This window comes from Tauraco erythrolophus, chromosome 20, assembly GCF_009769465.1.
Source record: "Tauraco erythrolophus isolate bTauEry1 chromosome 20, bTauEry1.pri, whole genome shotgun sequence".
Classification (NCBI taxonomy): Eukaryota; Metazoa; Chordata; class Aves; order Musophagiformes; family Musophagidae; genus Tauraco; species Tauraco erythrolophus.
Window position 1 is genome coordinate 113,380 of NC_141484.1, and position 21,314 is coordinate 134,693.

General features: G+C 43.7%; 2 protein-coding genes across 5 annotated transcripts in view; both read left to right on the forward strand.

Annotated features, from left to right (window-relative positions):
- Positions 1-1,440, forward strand: part of CCDC57 (coiled-coil domain containing 57) — a 43,486-nt gene extending 42,046 nt beyond the window's left edge. For both annotated transcript variants that reach the window (XM_086624242.1, XM_086624241.1), the window contains one exon: positions 574-1,440. In XM_086624242.1, coding sequence (XP_086480368.1) covers positions 574-797 — 224 coding nt within the window. In that variant the 3' untranslated portion in view covers positions 798-1,440. The remainder of the gene's footprint in view (positions 1-573) is intronic.
- Positions 1,441-4,697: 3,257 nt separating this feature from the next.
- The window catches only part of FASN (fatty acid synthase), a 45,193-nt gene continuing 28,576 nt past the window's right edge, over positions 4,698-21,314 (forward strand). For 2 of the 3 annotated variants that reach the window (XM_086624238.1, XM_086624240.1), the window contains exons 1-10: positions 4,698-4,778; positions 10,857-11,001; positions 11,829-11,981; positions 13,288-13,461; positions 14,798-14,998; positions 15,444-15,566; positions 16,215-16,330; positions 16,588-16,722; positions 19,602-20,061; positions 20,412-20,599. In XM_086624238.1, coding sequence (XP_086480364.1) covers positions 10,875-11,001; positions 11,829-11,981; positions 13,288-13,461; positions 14,798-14,998; positions 15,444-15,566; positions 16,215-16,330; positions 16,588-16,722; positions 19,602-20,061; positions 20,412-20,599 — 1,677 coding nt within the window. In that variant the 5' untranslated portion in view covers positions 4,698-4,778; positions 10,857-10,874. Of the gene's footprint in view, positions 4,779-10,856; positions 11,002-11,828; positions 11,982-13,287; positions 13,462-14,797; positions 14,999-15,443; positions 15,567-16,214; positions 16,331-16,587; positions 16,723-19,601; positions 20,062-20,411; positions 20,600-21,314 lie in introns of those variants that run through there. The other variant, XM_086624239.1, reaches the window with a different exon arrangement.

Sequence of the window (21,314 nt, forward strand, 5' to 3'; positions counted from 1 at the left end):
CTTTGGATCATGCATATCCAAACACGTTTTGCTGCAGCTTTTATGGCTGCTGGTGATTTCTTGAAACAGATCGAACTATTGCAGCCAACTACTTTATCGCAGTTTCACAATACAGGAACAGGTAGGTCTAACTTTGTATCGTGTTGTCCAGTGTGTTGGTGTTGCCTTAATTGATACAGATGGAGAGAAGGGTAAACTTGCAAAATGTGATGTTTAAAAAACAGCTGAACAGGTAGTGCTTGACTTAAACAGTTACACTGACCTTGCAGCTGTCTGTCTTTCTCCTCTCTTAAGCAGTCTGATGCTAATGGAGAATGAACAGGTACAGATGAAGCGAGTATTGAGCAGGAAGGGCTAATGTGTTGTATCATCAGTATAGCAAGCCTTAATGGACAATTCTGTGCCTCCTATGTACAAAAATGGTTCTGTCACTCATTACAAGGCTTCGACAATATGGCACTGTGGCAACAATATGTTTAGAGAAAAAGAGTAAACCAGTTCTCTACAACTATCCAGTCTCATGATTAAATACAAATGTAACTACAAAGTATTTTTACTTCTCTTTTTGAGCAGTGGAGTTTGAAGTTATATGTTCGACTGAGCAATCTGAAGAATCTCAGAAAAATATCAAACCCAAGGGTAAACTCGAAATGCCAGCTGCAGATTTGACAGTCAGAGGAACCAAGCTGGAAGTTCAGCAGAAGTTAAAATCCAGGAATTTATGTTGTGCTTATCCCATAAAACCAAAAAACTCTTCTAACATGGCAAAAGTCCGCAACTACAATATTAAAGACTGATTACTTTGTTGGCAGCAAGTTCCACATCCACACTTGCTATTAACTTACTTTGAAATCTATAAATCAGAGCTAAATATCAGCTTCATTTTTGTGTGTTGAGTTGGGAAGTTTGCAGCCAGAAGAGAGAAGAAATATCTGTTTCATACTGTGAACCCTAAAATAAAGGGTTAATCTGTGTACATTATGAGATTACAGTCTTCACTGTTAATACTGATTTATTTTAATCATGTATGTTAAATATTGCTTGCATCATGGATTTAGAAATGCCCAGTTAATACTTATGTAAAGCCTTGTGCCTTTAGGCAGAGCTTGCAGGTCTTTAGCAAATATTTTGTTGAGAAACTGTAGATGTGATTTAAAGTTAGAAGTGGGATGCCTCAGCCTGCTTGTTTTCTTATAATTAACAATGCAAACGTTAATCCTGTGCAGCTATCTTTCTCCATAAAAGAAAAGGGTTTGAAAAGATTACACCTGAATCTGTATTGTTTCTCATCTTCTGTAGCTCTTTCCACTTGTTCATACAGCATGAAAGAGTATAAAATTAAACTTCTGTTGTTACACCACTAGTTATATTTTTCTTAAACAAGAGATTGCATAGAAAAACGTTTGTTAGCAACACTTAGAACAGTATCGAAGCATCATAAGAAATAAGTCTTAACAACAGATGAAACTAAAAGAAAACTTGAATGAATTGTGAGGTAATGAGGGATATCTATGTAGTTATGAACACATTCACTTCAAGACATTGAAACAAGTAATCAGTCTATTTTTGTAACATTTCCAGTAATGCTGAGCAGTATTGGGGTGTTACAATTATGAACTTTACAGTAAGTAAAGGAAATACACATGAAAAACAAGAAAAACCTTTTTTACTGTGAGGATGGTCAAGCACTAGAACAGGTTCCCCAGAGAAGTTATGGAGTCTCCACCTGTGGAGATACTCAAAACCCAACTAGACGTGTTCCATGGCAACCTATTCCAGCTGACCCTCCTTGAGGAGAGGAGTTGAACTAGATGATCTCAAGAGGTCCCTTCCAACCTAAGCAATTCTGTGATTCTGTGAGTGGTATCACTGAAGTGAACAATACTCCTCAGTTTCTGCTAAAAACATAAAAAAAATCTAAACAGGATTAGTGAAGGAAGAGAGCTACTTACCTATGAGTGCTTTATTTTCTGTAGCACTTTTCTTTTTAGAAATTTCTAGTACTTTCCTGGTACTCTTTGCAGACAGCTGCTCTCTGACATCTGACAGTGTGATAGTAGTCATTTTGAGAATTTGAATAATTATTTTTCTACTCCCTGGTGGAAGTGTTTTACTTTAGTGCAAAGGTGCTATGATATTATAATCAGCTGCTGAGTCTGCAATAAATTTCGTTTAGATGTCACCAAGCCAATACAAGGCCCGAGAGACCATGTGAGCTTCTTTCTAAATCATTTAATTACTTGAAAATCCTGTCATTGGATTCAACATTTAACATTGTTCATGAGCCGGAACAACATGATGCATTCCCTTGAACCAGGCCCTGAATGAGCTCTTTCTGTAGCTCAAAGCACAGTGGTTTCTAACAAGTATAGGAATTTTGGCGCAGATCACACCAGTTACAGCTCTCACTGATTATTTCTAGAACACAGTGTGTAAATTCCTAAGTTTTTAATAGCTGTAGATTATCCTGAAAAATATTTTTTTTGTTTCCAATTCCATGTTTAATATTGAACTGTGGAAGTACACAGTATTTCAGTGCAATGAGATTCTGTGCATTTACAGGTGTTAAAGCAGTGTGCCCTTAGAAAAAGCAGTTTGTTCCATAATGTTTGTAACACTGCATCTGAGCCTGGAAAACTTTACTTTTTATTCCTTACATCATGGATATAAGTTCATAGGCTGCAGATTTCTAAAATGCCTTTGTGTAGGTTTCTTTGCAGGTTTTAGGGGTTTTTGTTTGCTTGTTTGAGAGGGTTTTAGGTTTTTTAGTGCTTGGTTGGTTCCCCCTGCCCCAGTATGACACCTGGCATGCCTGGTCATGCAGACCTCTTGCAAGAAACGCAACTTTTAATTTATTCAGTTTCTCTGAGAAACAGGTTTCCTTAAGGCAACCATAGGTGAGGGAAGATGATAGCTCTTGATTGTTTCATTTTGTTTTACTTGTGATAGAAGAAAAGTAGTTTGATCATTGTACGTTTGTTTCAGAGTAACTGTAAGAACATAGCATATTAGTATGCTGAAAATTAACAAAGTATGCATAATAACAATAAATAACATGAACAGCTTGCTTGAATCTTGCGTGGGGAAGTTGTGATGTGTGTACTAAATACAGGGTGAAAATTCACATTTTCTTTCTCTTATGACCAAAATACTTAGCAAATTGGGAATTGATTCTTAAAAAACAGATGAGAAAGAGTGGTGACAAGGTAGTACTGTGGATGCTATTAAATTGTACAAAGAAAGAGAAGCCTATAAAAAAGAGAATTCCAGCCAATCACAGAGTACTGGAAAGGTGAAAGAGCAAATTGCTGATTGTTATTATCAAAGCGTTAAAAAACTATCATAGTATTGAGGAATATATGGATAAAGGCAAAAGTTCTGCCCAGCGAAGGTCACAATCGCGCTGTCTTACCTAGCAGCAGTGCTTTAGCGCATCTCTGGCAGCAGCGAAAAGCACTAATGGAAACGAGACCTCTGCCCGAAGCGTTCTCTCCCTGCAGACGGGAGGGGAGGCGGGGGCTTTCCGCATCCCGCCATTCGGGTCTGCGTGTGCCGCCCGAAAGGCGGGACGGCGGGTTTTGTGTTGGAGTAGCAGTCTTCGCTAACATAGCACAAAATTCAAATTTGTTTACTGTTTTGCTTCAATTTAAGGAGTATAAGCTATAGAGAAAGTGGATAAAAGGTGCCTGCGCGCAGGGCGATCGTCCCTTTTCCTGTCCTTTGGAGCGGCGGGCGTACCAGGAGCGCGGCGGGCAGCGATCTCTGGCGCCTGCGGCAGTGCGGCGACCCGCCCCCTGCGGCGGCCCGCTCCCCGCCGCCGGACCAGCCCTGCTGCCGCCAGTCACGGCGGCGCGACGGGCCCGAGCACGGGGCAGCGCATCCCTGGCCGGCGTGCCCGCTGCCCTGTGGTAACCCCGGGACCGCGCTCCGCCGGGGTGAACGACCGCCGCCGCCGGAGAGCCGCGGGTGCTGCTCGCTCCGCCGGCGGCCGAGGCCGTCCCCTCAGCCGTCACCACATCGCCTTATCGCCTAGCAACGCCCCACGAGCCCCGCGATTGGCAGGGCCGCGCCTCCGCCCACACGCTCCCGCCTCCGGATTGGGCGCCGGCCCGGGATTGCGCGTCCAGCCCGGCGTCCTTTCCCTTTGTGCGCCGCGGGCGCGCGCGGGCCCTCCGCAGTCCGGTGTCGCCGGCTCCGGCGCTTTCCGAGCCGTCGCGTCTCTCGCCGAGCCACGGTGCCGGCGCGGCAGTAACGCCCCCGCAGTGTGCACACCCGCGGGGAGGTGGGAGAGGGACACGAAGAGGTCCGCGCCGGCGGCGAGTCGCCGCTGCCTCGCCCTCGGCCCAGCAGCGCCCGGCCTTCCACGGCCTACCAGTACGGGGCGCGAGACCTTGGCCCGGTGCCACGCGCACGGGGTGCCCGCCTGGGTCCGCCCCGCCTTGGCCCGGGCCCACTCCTCCCGTGAAGCAGCTCCGGCGGGCAGGGGTGGCGTCACCCCGGGGCCGGCTCGAGGCGGCCCCGCCCCGGCTCTCATTGGACTGCGGCGAGGAGTAAACTGTCAGCCCATGTGGCGTGGCCGCCGGAGGTGGCGGCTGCTTAAATAGCGGTGGGAGATAGAGGGAGACAGTGAGGAGAGCGCGGAGCATCGGCCGTGCGCAGTCAGGCACCGGCCGCCGCAGCGCCCGAGCCCGCCCGCATTGCCCGCTCCGCAGCAGTCTGGTCCGGCGCTGAGTTGACTCCAGAGTCTTCCCGGCACGAAGCCTTCCGTCCTTGTGCAGGTAACGGCGAGACAGCGGATGCGGCGCGGCCGGGAGAGCGGCGGCCTCGCCAGGGAGGCTCCATCTTGCCCTCTCGGCCGTGCGGGGCTTTGCCCGCGCCTCGCTGGGCGAGTGGTTGGGGGGGGCCTGCGGGCTTGGCCCGCACGACCAGAAGGTTCCGCATCCCGACGCTGTGGTCGCCGGGCCCTGTTGCCACAGGCCGCTCTCCTGTGGCCCAGCGCGGCCGTGCCGCGGAGAGTCCCCGCCAGCTCGGCGGCTGGTTACCGAGCTGCTGCCCCCCGCTCCGCCCGCCCGGCGAGGCGGGGCGGAGGGAGGCTGAGCCGCTGTATTGTGGTGCCGGCGCTCGGCCATCTTGGCGGCGGGCGGGGACGCCGCCGCCGCGGTCCCTCGCTGCCGGGGGGACGCGGGGGCGCGCTCGGGGGCACGGCCGGGGGCAGCGCTGCCCGCAGCCCTCGCGCGCGCCGGCGGCGGGACTCTTCCCGCCGTTCCCCTGAGCTGCGGCGTGCCGTTCTGCGGCGGCGGCGGCACGGCTCCGCGGGTGGCGAGGGGCCGCGCCCGGTGCGGAGCATGCGGCGCCCGCCGCGGGGCTGGGCAGCCTCGGCGGCCCGGCGCTGCTGCCGCGGCGCGGAGCACCGGGCTGTGCCGGGCGGCGCCTGGGCTGAATGGGCTGCTCGGTCCTGGCAGCGGGGCGACGGCGCTGCGCTCTCCTGCGGTGTCGTGGCTTAGCGTAAAGGCAGTGGCGTGGCAGGCTGAGGAAGCTTGTGAGCTGTCGCGAAAGGTGACTTGTCAATTAGGTACTAGGAAACTATCTCCAAAAAGGTGCCGCATATACTGCTAAACTTCTTTTGTCCACTTCCATGTGAACCAGCTGCCCACATGAAATAACCCGTTCATCGTGCACTGGGCTGGATTCGATGATGCGATTCTGTCAGGAACATGATGATAATCTCTCGTGTGCTGTTTTTACTGCTATTTGGTTTTTATTCCACATTCCTTCCCTGGCATTGGGCTCTTTGAGATATTGAATGAATATTTTCCTACCTAAAGGTTTTTATTTGTGTGCTTGAATTGAAACAGGCGGTGTTAAAGCTGTGTACATTAACTTGCATAGTCCTTCAGAGAGCAGAGTTGGAGGCTTTGGAGCATGTCTTGCCTTAAAAAATGAGAGGAAAAGCCTCAAGCCATATAAGCAAAGGGTTCACCTTTTCCTGCAGCCTCTGTGCTTCTTGAAAGAAACTGAAAATAATAGTACATTGTAAAAGGACAGATTTAGCAGATGAACTCAGAGGATGAGGTCTGTATGTGGAAGACAGTTAGGCACAGATATTTTACAAACATTGTATAGGGATACTGGGAACTTAAATTTTTGTGCAAATTAATTCTGACTGTTTGGGAATCAACAGAGCTGTATTGATTTCATGAGCAAAATCTATCTAACCTACTTTTTTCAAACAACAGCTCTGAACCAGACTGTGTTTCCTGTTAAGTAGTTCATTTTAAATATTAAAACACACTACCATTTTTCAATGGGACAAATCCAGCCTTGAAACAGAAAGAAGGAGTTAAAAAAGGTCTTTTTAAAATTGAAGCTATAGCACACATATTGGTGGCCATACACTTTCACACAACGAAAAGCTGCCTGTGTTTGCCTCTATTTTTGTAAAGTTTCTTTTGGAGGTAGGCATTATAGCTCTTTACAAGTGAAGCTCCTATGTAATGACAGTTTTAATTACAAATTTTAGAAATTATAATCAGAGCTGAGGAAATCTGAATTATGACGTAGTCATACTGAAAAACTAAGAAAGCAATTCTCTTGTCAATATCTGTATTGAAGGAAGCTATGGAGGAGTCATGGATGTTCCATTTTACAATAATGGGAGCTCCAAGAACTTGGACTGCCTAGAAACAGTAGCAGAGTTGGCCTTGATGATTCTGTCCCAGCGTGATGACAGCCATCAAAATAACAGTGAAATAGATATAAGCAATGTGCTCCTGTCTATGAAAGAGAACTGTGTCAGGAAAAACGAGATTTGGGTTTTATTTGTTGTTTCTTTGCAAACAGTTTCTTCTTTCTTCTCTTTCCCCCTCTTTTTCCCACTGAAACTCAGGTGGATGTAGGTACAGTAGAATAAGACGAGTACTCTCTTCGGTGGCTGGCAAGTCAGGTATGAATGAGAGACGAAATTAAATTTTACCTTCACTTTTTTTTCTTTTTTCTTGTCTTTGCATTTCTCCCTCTAAAAAGCTTGCAAACTTAATGGGCACGGAGATATTTTTTGTAGGGAAATAGTAGATAAAATTATTAAAAAAAAAAATCTTGTACAGCTGCCAGGGATGTTGGAAAATGGCGATTAATACTTTTCTTCTTGTTTCATTATTGATGCTGGATTAGTGAGGTACTGAAAAACAACTGGTTTAAATGCAATGGAGAACAATGTTTCAATTTAAGAGTAAGTTTGACAATAGCATTAAGCTAACATGATACCAATAGGTATCCAATACATAGAGAACAAGGTTAATAAGGTATAACATGATTGCAGAGAGGAACTGGAGTCAATAAACAAACCAACCTTGTCAAGTGGCTAATGTGGGAGGTAGATAACCAGAGCACAGGTATAAAGTGATGAAAGTTGTTACTAGTCAATAATACCAAAGGGATTGTTAGTTATTACCAGTCACAAACTGAATGAGTCAGCAACACAATATCACTGCCAAAAACTATTGTGTAAATCCAGTGAGGTGGTGGTTTATGCTTAACTGAGGTGTCTATTGGGCTGATGTGTTGGGGCAGTGGGGGTTTAACTCTCCCCTCAGTTAAAAATGCAAGCTCTCTAGGAAGAATTCACAGAATTCAATTCAAGCAAAACCGTGGGGTAAACAGAGGAAAACAGATATTAGATGTCTGATTGGATCCAACAAAATACAGCTTTAAGAAATCGGAGAATCCTGTTTGTTCCTCTTTATGGTCTTTGTCTCCTTTTTTGACCTGTTGCTTTTGTTCACCTTGCTCATCTAATATAGTAGGAAAAATCTCTTCTGTATATTTGCTGTAGTCCAGTCTCCTTTAAAACAGCTGTAGAAATAATATTCTTTCTTGATGTGTGCTGTGTCCTGTACTTCAAGAACTGTCAGTGTACAGCGTATAGTCTAGAAGTGCTCTGCTGACAAAATAAAGGACTCTCTAATATAGTAAAAATAGTACAATACACCATCTAGGGGTAAAGTCAAACTTCAGAATGGTCTGCCGCCTTATTATCTGTCAAGGAAGACCAAAGACGTTGGTAGCCATAACATCTACTTTAATCAATGTTTAGTCAGGGATGACATATTAATGTTTTTTTCCTCTTCCCATTCTTGTTTTGCACAGCAAGTCATCTCTACTGTCTGCTGCTAAATCCATAATTTGTATGTTATCTTAGATATAGACATTTGTTACTCTCTGTTTCAAGTCTAAATCTTTCCAGTTCTCTGTGTATAAAAATCCTTAAGTTATGGCTCTTATTACCCGTTCACCCAACTAAAATTAACTTTTTGGCTCTTATCCGTCTACATTTTGATTACTGCAGCATCTTTGCCTTTGACACAGTCTTGCTCAACTACATTCGTAACGTTGGCAAAAATTGCTTTGCTGATAAATTCCATTACTTCACTGTCTTGGAATAACATTTTGCCAAGATTGGCTATACCTGGATGGAGTTTTTTTGATATTCCAAGAGGAGATGTGGGATGGGGAAGGAACAATCCCAGAAGCGATGTTTCAGTCCCCTGAAATACAAATTATACTTTCCTCCCTAGAGATCATTGCCCAAAGAGCTGAGGAAAAAAATGGAATCGTAATGACAGTATTGTCTTGTATGTCGCTTGTCTTATGCTTAGATTGTAAGCTTTGTGCCCAAGATCCATTCCTTCCCTGCCCCTAGTGCAGAACTGCCGCAAGCATAGCAGAATTGTGGCCCTTGGTGAGGTTTTCCAGGTGCAGTGGTGACACCAGTGATAAAACTGACTTACTAGATCTATGTGAGTGGAAAAATGAAGACGCTCCTCTTCAGAGGAGAGTGGACTGGGCTTCCTACTACCAACTTCAGTTTGGGGGAATGATTTCTCCGTCAGGACCATGTGCATTTGGCCTGTAGTGTTTCCCTTTTTAAATGAACAGCCGGAGTGTAATGGAACTGCTGTTGTCTGGGTGTTTAGCATAAGACTGAAATCCAAGATGTCCTTTTGGGAGCACTTCTGTTTCTGCTCCCAGAAGGGATGGACTGGATGAGGTAATCATCTCTTCTACTTCAGTGTTGTTGCATAATTACACAGTTACTCCACAGATCTGAATCAAGATAACTGCTGAAGGAAAGAAGGGTGAAAGAAATCAGGCAACCTCTGCACGGTGTGTGCCGGCTGGGCGCACCACCCAGCGGCGCACTGATGCTCAGCTAACTGGAGGGCTCTGCTTTCCGTCTGTGCACCCCAACCTCTTTCAGCTGCAGGAGGGTGTTCAGTGAGCAGTGTGTGGATGGAAGAGAGGCCTATTTCTTGCTCAAAAGGGTCAGGAACTCCTGAAAGTGGCTGCAAAACCGTGCCTAAATGAACTGTCTTGGGTTGGAAAAACAGCTATGAAGTGCTCATCTGAGAGTACCCATTAGTGCTGCTTTGTGGAGGAGATGATCAAGCACCAGCAGTGCTTAAGCAAAGTGCCTGCATGGCACTGTGGGTCATAATCAGTGATGGAAGTCAAACTTCAGGTCTTCCATCGCAAAATCTTTCCTTTGAAGTTATTAAGGTAGACTTTTAGCTGTTGGAGTACCCAGTTTTCTTTCTGATTTTTATTTGTTAAAATCCCACACATTAACTCTAAACAATGTTTTGCCTCTACTTACCAGAAGGATTATTTAAGGAAGTACTGTGTATTCTTACTACCTCTTTTGTTCATACAATGACACTCTTATTTATAAAGATAACCTATATATATGGGGTTTTTTCCCCCCCTTCATTTAACTTGCCTACTTCGGGTCTACAAACTATAATTTGAACTTAACTGAAACATCAGGTTAACTTATGTTCTCTTTGCTTAGTTGTTACTATATTTTTAGTGTAATAGAGAATAAATTAAATATGTGTTGACTGTAAAATATGAGAGATCATTTGGTGTTGTAATGTCTATAGGTGGCCTGCCATGCTGCGTTATGCACCATGATGTTCTCTTGTGGTGTTTGACATTGGGGTCTTAGAATGCAAGTTTCTTGGGACAGCAGCTAGGGGTTTTTCATCCTGTCTGGAATCCAGATCTGTTCTACCAACTCATATTTTAAAGCACCACTCTCTGTCATATGTACTTAGTTCCCCATTCTCAGTCCTCTAAATGTGTGGCAGTGCAGGGTCCAGTTGGGAAACACTTCGTTTGTAAAGCTTCTTGTTTCAGGTATTTAAAATGGTGCTAAGTCATATTGTAATCTCTGTGGCTTTGTGTAGGTTTCCTCCTGTGTGTGTGTTTTGGAGGGTTTTTTTGTTTTGTGTGTGGTTTTTGGTTTGTTTCATTTTATTTTTTTTTTTTATTTTTGTAGGCTTTTGTGGTGTTTTTTTTGTTGTTGTTTTTTTTCCCCTCCAACAAACTTTCTGATTATTGATACTTAAGTTAGCATTTAACTTTGTAATAATTGTAGAACTTGTTTTGCCACCTGTTAGGTTTGCCTTGTAATTATGTATTTTACTATATGTATTTCATAATTTCTCCACCCACCTCTGCTACAGGATGTTAATCTTTCTTCTCTGCTGACTTCACAGAGACTCTGCATTTGGTAGAGCTAGACCTGTTAATTTTCTAGCTGTCATGTAGAAACTGGTGGTTCGCAGGGCCTGAGACTCCTTCAGGATCAGTTTTCTCTTCCTTGTTGTCCCTACAGATCTTATGGTCCATTAAATTAGTTGGGATGTCTTTTTGTAGTAGAGTCTCCGTGGGCTGTTCCTGTGTGGGTGTTTCTCCTGCGGATATGCGTGTTTGTCACAACATGTCAGGAAGACAAGAAACACATATACTCCCTTTCTCTGTGTGAAATCTTACTAGTCTTACTTTCTGGATCTCAGCAACAGGGAGAAGTTGAGATGGAGGACGTGGTGATTGCAGGCATAGCAGGAAAGCTGCCAGAATCAGAGAACTTGCAAGAGTTTTGGGAGAACCTGCTTAATGGAGTTGATATGGTCACAGAGGATGATCGGAGGTGGAAACCGGGTAAGTGCTTATTGCCTCTCCTTTTGAAGCTCTGAGTTCTGTAGTAATTATCCTATGAAAGGAAAGGATTTATCAGATGCGAAACCCCATGAGAGCTTCTGAATTCAATTCTGATATATCATAAAGATATTCAGGAACAGGACATTTTCATGAAGGTCTCATGGAATCCATCTCTAATGTTATGTCCCATGTAGTAGTAGCTTATAAATATGTAGCTTATTTCGAAATAAAAGAGCAGTCTGACAGAGCACCTGGGCAGCATGAATCCTATACCTGCTGTTGAAAGCTGTGGCAGTAAGACAGCTCTTTCATTTTTTCTGGGTTCAGAAGTAGCACAGGGACTCCAGTCCTGTGATTAACGGCTTTTTACAATGTTCTTTTCTGTCTCGTTGCCTGTCTTGAGCATTTAGCACATATCTATCCCATTCAAGCTAGTGATTTGCAGAAGTGAAAAGTAGCTTTTCTTTTCCTTCTACCTGATGACTGACTGGAACCGCTGATTTGGACTCTGTTTATGTGCTTGGTACAACTTGCCAAAGCAAAAATGCTTAAACTAGATAGGTGTCTTCTGCTGCTGTATGCTGGGTAGTCTTAAAAATGCCAATTCTTTTTGTTAATGCAGCATTCTCATTTCCAAATAAGATTTAGAGAGATGGGTGGGTAGGTAGGTAGATAGATATTAATGCAGCATTCTGGGTACTGCAACAGGGAAGTGAGACTGCACATGTAATTGAGAATTGGCTGTGGTCGTTCTGTACTATGTCTCAGGTGGTAGCTGCTTTAAAGCTGATGTATTGTGTGATTCAGTGTTGAATTTTTCTTCTCAGGAATTTATGGACTGCCCAAGAGAAATGGAAAACTCAAAGACATAAGCAAATTTGATGCCTCCTTTTTTGGGGTTCACCCCAAACAAGCTCATACAATGGATCCTCAGCTTCGTTTGCTGTTGGAAGTTTCTTATGAAGCTATTTTGGATGGAGGTAAGCAGCTGAATGACTGAAGAGGGAGAACTGTGCTTTATTGTCTCTGTGCAGTGGGTGCAGGCATGCACCTGTGTGAGATACCTAACAAGGGAAAGCCATCACAGTAGAGAGGAGACCAAAAAACTGGTACAAGTGTTAGAACAAAGCTGTTTTCTCTGGAACTCAAACTTGGAAATCTACGCTGACTGCCTGCAAATCTCTACCTGTCTCATACGATACAAGCAGTATGACAGAAATACTTAGACAGTCAATAGTTCTAGAGCTTTTGTACATTCTGCTCTACCCTAATATTCCATATTAGATCCTTTTAGGTAAAGGCATGTTTGTAATGCAAAAGGAAAATGACTTGATTAGAATTCTTAATCGTGGTCTAAAAGAATGGCAGATGGCCTGATGTATTCCTGTCTATTGGCCAGGTTCATGGAAAATTTGTGGCATTTGATCTGCTTCTATAGGTTTGCCCAGGAAGTGTGCTTTCAGAAATAGGAACCTCTTTCCACCATTGCTGCCACTGTCTTCAGGTTTTGAGTTACCTACCACAGAGCCAAAAAGTTTATTTTTCATATTAATCAGTTTCATGTCTGAACATAAGTAGCACATGGCAAAAAGTTGTGACCACCTCACTGGTACTGACTTAATAAAATTTAATACTTGCTCCTCTGCTGCTGAGCCTCAGTCTGAAAGCTTGACTATTCTGCTTTTCTCCAGGACTCCTGAAGCAGGAAAAGAAACAGTAGAGATTGCTGCAAGTTGAGGTCACTATATGTTTTTTTTAGAGCAGCGTTTTTTTCTTGTTCTGGTTGTTGGCTTTTGTGCATAAGAATTTTCCTTTCTGTCTTGTACTCCAGATCTGGGCTTTGTGCGTGGCTAGAGGTCGATACTCATGTGCTCACATGATGTTGCAAGTGCAGTGATTTTTCTCTCCTTTAGTCTGCTCCTTTTATCTGCACTGGAAGTCAGCTGTTATCTTATCTGATCAGCGTTTGTGTCTTTCATAGTGTGTACACTTTTTTACACAAGACTCTAGCAATGCCCAGCTAAGCTGAAAAGCTATTTCTGGGCACAGTATGTTCTGGCCAAAAGCCAATACTGAAGTTCTGGTGGACTCTGCTGTAAGACTTGTGAGGTCTGCAATTGAAACAGATGAAAGATAACTATAGGTAAGGGAACAATGCTGCAGGCCTGTCAGAAAGGGACAGTAAGTGGCATTTCATGAACTGATGCCAGCATACCTGATTATCTCTCCGGTTTGCCCCTCATTATGAGTTTGTCTACTGTAATCTACCTTCCAATGTCCTCATAGGTATTAATCCGGCCACCCTCCGTGGCACAGACACAGGTGTATGGGTTGGTGCCAGTGGGTCAGAAGCTGCTGAAGCCTTCAGCCAAGATCCAGAACAGCTTTTGGGATACAGTATGACTGGCTGCCAGCGTGCCATGCTTGCCAACAGGATTTCCTACTTTTATGACTTAACAGGTAAGTGCCCCTAAACCTGTCAAGTCTGATCAGCAATTGCAATTTGAGAATAGAATTACAGAATGGTTTGAGTTGGAAAGGACCTTAAAGATCATCTAGTTTCAACCCCCCTGCCCTAGGCAGGGACATCTTCCGCTAGATGAGGTTGCTCAAAGCCTCATCCAACCTGGCCTTAAACACTTCTAGGGATGGGGCATACACAGCTTCTCTAGGCAACCTGTTCCAGTGCTTCACCTCAGAGGGAAGAATTTCTTCCTTAGATCTAATCTAAATCTCCCCTCTTTCAGTTTAAAGCCATTGCCCTTTGTCCTGTCGCTACACATCTTTGCAAAAAGTCCCTCTCCAACTTTCTTGTAGGCCCTTTAGGTACTGGAAGGCTGCTGGAAGGTCTCCCTGGAGCCTTCTCTTCTCCATGCTGAACAGCCCCAACTCTCTCAGCCTGTCTTCGTAGGAGAAATGCTCTAACCCTCAGATCATTTCCACCATCAAACTGTGATTGTACCACAGTTTCTGTAGAGGAGCGGGATGGATACGATGACATAGACCTCCTCTTGTAATGAGAAAATAACATGCAGCTATTTTATGGAGTCATATGAGAAGCAGCAAATGTATTGTAACTGGGTGATAAGATTCATTGTAAGGCTTTGTAACTCAGTTCCTGCTGCTGGGCATAGCTGGCACGCATCTGAAAGACGATGATGTCAGGAGGTCTTCATTAAAAGGCCTAGGTCCTTTTCTGCCTTTAGACTGCTATTTGGTATCAAGCTATGTAGAAGTCATCTAGAGCAGAGACAAACTGACTGGAACAATTGCCTCTTTTTCAGTAAAGTAGAAGTGGGAGAGCCACCAAAATGATGTAATTGAAGATGCCTTCAATTACATGTCAATGACATGACTTGAACTGTGTGTGGCATTGAAGGTAAGAGTGAAGGGATAGGAATTGCTCTGAAGAGCAAAAGAGAACAGAGGTAATGGCAAGGATATAGCACCCAGAAGGGGAGGGATTTTTATTGGTGAGAACAGAGAAATAGATGAGACCTGTCTGTGAAGCTACAATATCTCTTTGATGGAGATGAAATTTAAAAAAAATACCCTTAAAGCCAAACTGCAGGTTTTTTTCCACCTTTCTCATGCCTTGTTATATGGTAAGCAGGCACAGATGGTGATTCTTGTCTCCCATTGTGTCAGGATTACCTGTTAAGTTCTGAAGCAACTGTTATTTAACTTTTTTTAAAATATTTTTATCTTGTGATCCCATCCTGTAGTCTTTGGAGAGCAACTCTAGAAAATAAACAGTAAAAAACAGCTTTTTTGTTTTCCCTTTCTGTTTCCTAAGGACCAAGCATAACTATTGACACGGCCTGCTCCTCTAGTCTTGTCGCCCTGGAAAATGCTTATAAGGCAATTTGTCATGGACGGTGCAGTGCAGCCCTAGTAGGAGGGGTCAACCTTTTGCTGAAACCCAACACTTCTGTGCAGTTCATGAAACTGGGTTTGCTTAGTCCTGATGGTGCCTGCAAGGCTTTTGATGTTTCAGGTAAGGCATTAGTACAAGAGATTGTCATGTTGAAGGAGAGGAACTTATTGTGGAGTCTGCAACCAGATACTCTTGTAATACAGCGAAGAGCTGACCTTGTAGTTGTTTCCAGGTGCACTGTTTAAGACCTATGTTGGACCTGATCCATGTTGCGTGCTCCGTTGAACCTGGAAAGATAACTGTGCGGAAGAAACTGTGATTCATTCCTCAACCATTGAGGAGAGGAAGTAGCTGTCTCTTGATGGAAACTTTCTGTCATCATTTGTGATGAGCAGCAAGCCTTTTGAGGACATTATTTTTTTTAAAGAAATGAATGAGACATAATCTTAAAGAAGTCTGTTTTAAGTAGTAGCTCAGGAATGAAATGACTTTACTGCGTGGTGTTTTGCAACTTTATTCAAAGCAGAGCAGAATTAGTGACTTGTTCTTCTCTCTCTGCTCTCAGGAAATGGATATTGTCGTTCTGAAGCTGTTGTTGTCGTTCTTTTGACCAAGAGATCTATGGCTAAGCGGATCTATGCCACAATTGTCAATGCTGGAAGTAACACTGATGGCTTTAAGGAGCAAGGTAGGCTTTGAGCCTCTGAAAAGTGAGATACCTACAGAACTGTTCAGTCTAGAATCTTTGTCATGAACACCAGGCTGTTGTGGGGTTCTTCTGATGTGTGAAGAGTTTTCATTGTTTGTTTTTTTTCTTTTTTTGTTTTGGTAATGCAAAGTTCAGGACCCTATTTTGTAAAGAAGTCAAAGGAAACAAGTGGTGGTTTCTACTGTACAAATTAACAGGAATGTCCTCTTGCTACTTTAGCCTTCCTCAGGACATCTCTACAGTAACTTCTGCACTGATAGTAGAAACATAGGTAGTGTTATGACTGTAAGGCTCTTTCCCTACTGCTGTCCCATTTTTCCCTCTCTCCAGTTATGGAGGCACCAGGTTTCACATATTTTACTTGATCTAGACGTGTCCTAGTATTCTGTTAACCAGTATCTTCCCACACTAGTTCAACTCATTGCTTTATGTCCATTTCTGGTTCCTCTGCTCTTCTTTGAAAGAGCCTGAGAGACTTACTGTTTGGTGCTGAGAACACTGGTGTAAATCCTGAAAAAGTCTCTGTTTTTTTTCGGACCTGGTAACCCCAAGCGGTTGAAAGGGCTCTAAAATCAGAACAGGAGGCATCTGATAAGAGAGACAAATTGATGGCAATTTTGGTCATAGGTGTGACATTCCCATCTGGAGAAATGCAGCAGCAGTTGGTCAGCTCTTTGTACAGAGAATGCGGTATCAAACCTGAAGAAGTGGAGTATGTTGAAGCTCATGGGACAGGCACCAAGGTCAGCATGGCCACTTTGGGTTTGGAGTGTTTTCTTGTCTCTTATTTTCTTCCCTTGCATCACTTGCCATGCTTTTACATCAGATTATTCTTTGTTTTTCCAAAATGAACTATGTTTCTCTCTTCTATGAGTTACTAGAATATGTACTGCTTCACCACTTTTGGATTTTGTCCAAACATCTTAATCTTTCAGATTTTTCTTTTGTGGTGTGTTTTAGAAATGCTAGCTAATAGCCATTCTGATTATCTTCCTACTAGGTTGGAGATCCACAGGAAGTAAATGGCATTGTAAAGATCTTCTGTCAATGTGAAAGAGAGCCACTCTTGATTGGATCAACCAAGACAAACATGGGTCATCCTGAGCCTGCCTCTGGGCTTGCTGCATTAGCCAAGGTAACAGGTGGCTTGAGCAGGAAAGTTGTGGGAGGCGAGGCGGGGGGATGACACACAAGAGTGTGAGGGTTTTTTAATGTTTGTTTTAAGGAAAATTTGCACTGATCCAGATAAGATTTTCACTGGTAATGAGAAGAACTCAGGTGATTCTCATTAATTATTTACTTCTTGCTTCACCTGCAAATATTTTTAGAAGCTCAGGTGGCTATGCTACAAGCTGGACACAAATGCACAGGTGGCTCTCTGCTGTGTGCCCACACACTTTAGTTCTCCTTTCCTACTGAATTCTACGCGAGCAGAACTCTGCTCAGAATAAATGCTTCGGGATCACTTTACTGATTTAGCCTTGCTCTGGGCCTCCTGAGAAAACTCTGCTGTAAGTCATTTGGGTTTGGGGATTGTACAAGTAGAGGGATTTAAAGGTTTGGAGTAGTTGGCGATGACCAAAGATAAGAGGCAGTGTGGGCTTTCAGTGCCAAAAGAGTAGCTGATCCTTCTGGCTGTTTGTCAGGTGTGTATCATCTCTTCCTCTTCTCTTGTGTTGGCAAGAAGCCAGATGAGGCTACCAGCTTGAATAACTGGTTGTCTTAGCAACCAGCCTACTAGCTACTGCTGTAGGCAGACAATCGTCTATTGGCTCTTAGCTGCTAAACTGCTTAACAGAGAGCTAGCTAATGTTCGCACTTGGTTGTAATCCTATTACTGACAGCCTTAGAGCCATGCAAATTGAAGCCACATATGCTGTCACTGCTAGAATTTTAGGCTCTTTAAAGTAGTTGTTGTGACCTGAATACATAAAAATGGCTGTGAATAGTCTCATCTGCAAATAAATCACAGAGACAGCAGTGTCTGTCTCTCTGTAGAGAAAAGTTTTCTCTATTTAGCACCTTTATCCCTCAGACTGACACCTTCTTCGTAGAAGGAATGACAAGTGAGTCATAAAATAAACCTCTCCATCCATACTGTGTTGTAAGTTATAAACTATTTAGTTCAGTTTTACTGTTATCTGTCAGGACAGGGTCGTAACTTTGAGGTACTGTTTCCCTGTTTCTTAGAGGATGCAGAACTGCAAAGACAAGGGCTGCAATTTCTTTTTGAAGACATCTCTGACACCATGTTTTGGTTTTTTGTCACTCAACTTTGTGTTGGAACTTAACAACTGCAGGCAAGAGCCTATGGCACTGATCATGCCTGCTAGAATATGTTTTTGCTTTACTTTTACTGCGTTGTGTTAGGTCTTGTTTCCAGATCTGGCATCTCAAAAGCACCTGAGGCTTTGGAAGAACAGTGGAAGCTCTATCTCTGTTCTCGATTCTTTGAAAGTTGGACAGCACTTGGTATTTTAAGATTTGGAAGTTAATCAGGATGGCAGATCAGGCATCCTTGAGACCAAGCCAGGAACTACACCAAGGCCACTGTCTCTTAGACAGTAACTGTCCCGAAGTCTGCAGTTTCCATAAATATTTTCTTTCGGCATTCTATAAAATGCTCTTATGTGAGATGTCAGTTAGGAAAATAGGTCTTGATAGTATCTGATTTCAGACTTAAAGAGGATCCATTAATTATGTGGGGAGGTAGGAAAGAAACTAGGGCTTGCCAAGTCCCCTTTCGTTAAATTCTGGTAAGGGAGAGGAAACTCAGCTGCACCTTTGAACTACTGTCTAATTACTTGCTGTACAGCAAGGACAAAGCTTCTTGGTTGCTCTGGTGTAGGCTCACTCTGCTGTACTCTCAAACTTGTGTAGAAGCCTTAAGACTTATTTAAAAGTACAAATATGTGTGCTGTGTAAGGCAACAGCAAGTTCATAGCACCTAGTGTTGTAGGTGTAGGACTGTGTGCATGAAAATACTTAGGTCACTGCGACTTCAAACATGCTGACTGGAGTTGAAATCGTGCATTTATGCTGGTGGTTCTCCCAGGTAGGCTGCTGTGTCTGATAGTCAGCTTGGAAGAACAGTTGCCAAACTAGTACCTGTTTTGCTGACCATATTGGAGTGACAAAGGAACTACCAAACATACAGACCACTGAGTGTTTGCCACTGACCTTGTAATCTATGATTTGCTGGACTTGTGCCACAGAGGAGTATGAGCTTGATGTCTTGGGCTGTTTGTAGAGATGTTGCTGAGAGAAGGGAGCTCTTGCTTTTTTGGCACAGCTATTCTAACTCTCAAGCTGTTTCTGTACTTCCCTTTGGCTCTGCTAGTTCTGACCAGTCTGCTGTTCCTTCTCTTTTGGATCAAGAACACAACAAATTGGTGCAAGGCAGCAAGCAACCTCCTTTACCAGTGCTTCAGCTTGTCTCTCTTACAGCAACAGCAGAAATGGAAGCATTCATTGTGATAAGGAAGAGCATGTGTTGCCTGTGTGTGACTGGGGACAGATGAAGCAGAGTGTGATGAAGGGACAGGATCTGAAAGGAGAGAAAGAAGACGTGGTATTCTTTGTTATTCCTTAGGTGACTAAGGAAAGAGCATAGGCCACAGCCCCAGTTCTCTTGATGCATTCACTAGATGGCAAAGGGCTAGTGAGAACCAGACAAGGCTTTTTTTCCTGGCACTTTTGGTGTGGGAGGAATCAGTCTTGCTCTTCTAGCAAGACTATGTGGCTTTCCAGTTAGAAAGGGTCTGGAAGCTAAACTTAAAACTACCACCCTCATGTTCACTACTGACTTCCTACATGGACTTAAAATTTGCCTAGGTGAAGTAGATACCTCAGTAACAGCAGTAATGCTATTCTATGAAGTGTCTCTTTATCCATACTTAGAGAGAGCTGCTTTAGAGTATGGGACATGGTCATTTATAATAAAACAATAACAATAAAAGAATGCTTGTTACAAGAAAATGTGGAGCACAGAACACTGGTGTTTTTTTTTTCCAGGTCATTCTCTCTATGGAACATGGGCTATGGGCTCCAAATCTTCATTTCAATACCCCAAATCCAGATATTCCTGCCTTACAAGATGGCTCTTTGGAGGTAGTTTGTAAACCAACGCCAGTGAAAGGTGGCCTTGTCAGTATCAATTCTTTTGGCTTTGGAGGTGCTAATGCTCACGTCATTCTGAGGCCAAATGAGAAAAAACACCAGCCTCTGGAGACTTGTCACGTGCCAAGACTGGTTCAAATTTGTGGCAGAACCCAGGAAGCTGTGGAAATATTGATTCAAGAGAGCAGAAAACATGGAGGATGCAGCCCATTTTTAAGCCTACTCAGTGATATCTCTGCAGTTCCTGTGTCCTCCATGCCCTACAGGGGCTACACACTAGTTGGCACTGAGAGTGACATAAAAGAGGTTCAGCAAGTTCAAGCGTCTGGTAGACCGCTGTGGTACATCTGCTCAGGTAGGTGTGCAGCAGTGGGTCCAGACTTCTGCTTTCCTCTATAGATCTGAGACTTGAGCAATTGGATTCTGTGCTCTAATGTTGTTTTCCACCCTAGCGTAAGGAAATGCCTTGCAGCCCTGTCATGTGTCTAGGAGATTCATGATTCGTGTGTTTCATCCAATCCTTCCAACTTTAATACCTTCTGATGACAGCAAAGTTCAGGAAAATAAAAAGCAGTGCCTAATTTAGAGGATGTTAGAAATGTACAATGTTTTGCTCTTAAAATTCTTTCACTGCCAGACCAAGTGTGTGATGTCCTCTCCTTTTATGGAGAGTTACTAAAGCTCTCCTCCTTACCTATCCTGCAGGCATGGGAGCGCAGTGGAAAGGTATGGGCCTGAGCCTTATGAAGTTGGATTTGTTTCGCCAGTCTATATTGCGCTCAGACAAGGCTTTGAAGAACACAGGCCTAAAGGTCTCAGACCTGCTTCTGCAAGCAGATGAGAACACTTTTGATGACACTGTCCATGCATTTGTTGGACTAGCTGCTATGCAGGTGAGACTCATGACTGGTGGAAGGGGGTTCATGGGCTCAGTCCACAGAAGTATGCTCTGCTAGTGAGTCTGGCTGGTAACACTTTATACCAGTTAATGGAAGCTTGTTTTGTGTAATCAGCAAATGGCAGCTGTTAGAAATACCTCTCTGATACAAGGGAGTGTGTTGCACCCTAAACAGTTTTGGGCTCTGCTGCTTGCAAGATGCATGGATGAATATTGATCCAAGCTGACTTGCTGTGTTTCCTTGTGTGTATGGGGACAGTTCCTCCTTTTAAGAGACTGAGGAATGTTTTAAATTTTATGTAAATGTTTCTGCCAAGGAACAAGGTTCCATAGAATGCCTTCTAAAATTTGTTCTGCAAGTGAACTAGATGTTGCTAAATGAAGTTTCTTTCAATTCTAGATGTCAATGTGGGATTCATTGTTTCCTAACAAACTAGAGGCAGAGCTTTTAAAGTGATCTGGAAAGCTGTTCTGGGCTCCTACTTTGTATGGACTTGCTCTTGGCAACCTCCTGTTGTTGGAAATACTTTCTTCGTGGAAAGCTAGATAGTGGAGAGGCCAAAATAGTACTGGAGTCATATAATGATCCTTGAGACTGTTTTGAAATCAGACTGGAGCTGCAGTTGTGTTGGGGAGAGAAAGAGCAGTGAGACCAAGACAAATGTCTGTACCAAAAAGCCATTTTGTAATATAATCACTACTGCTGTGTG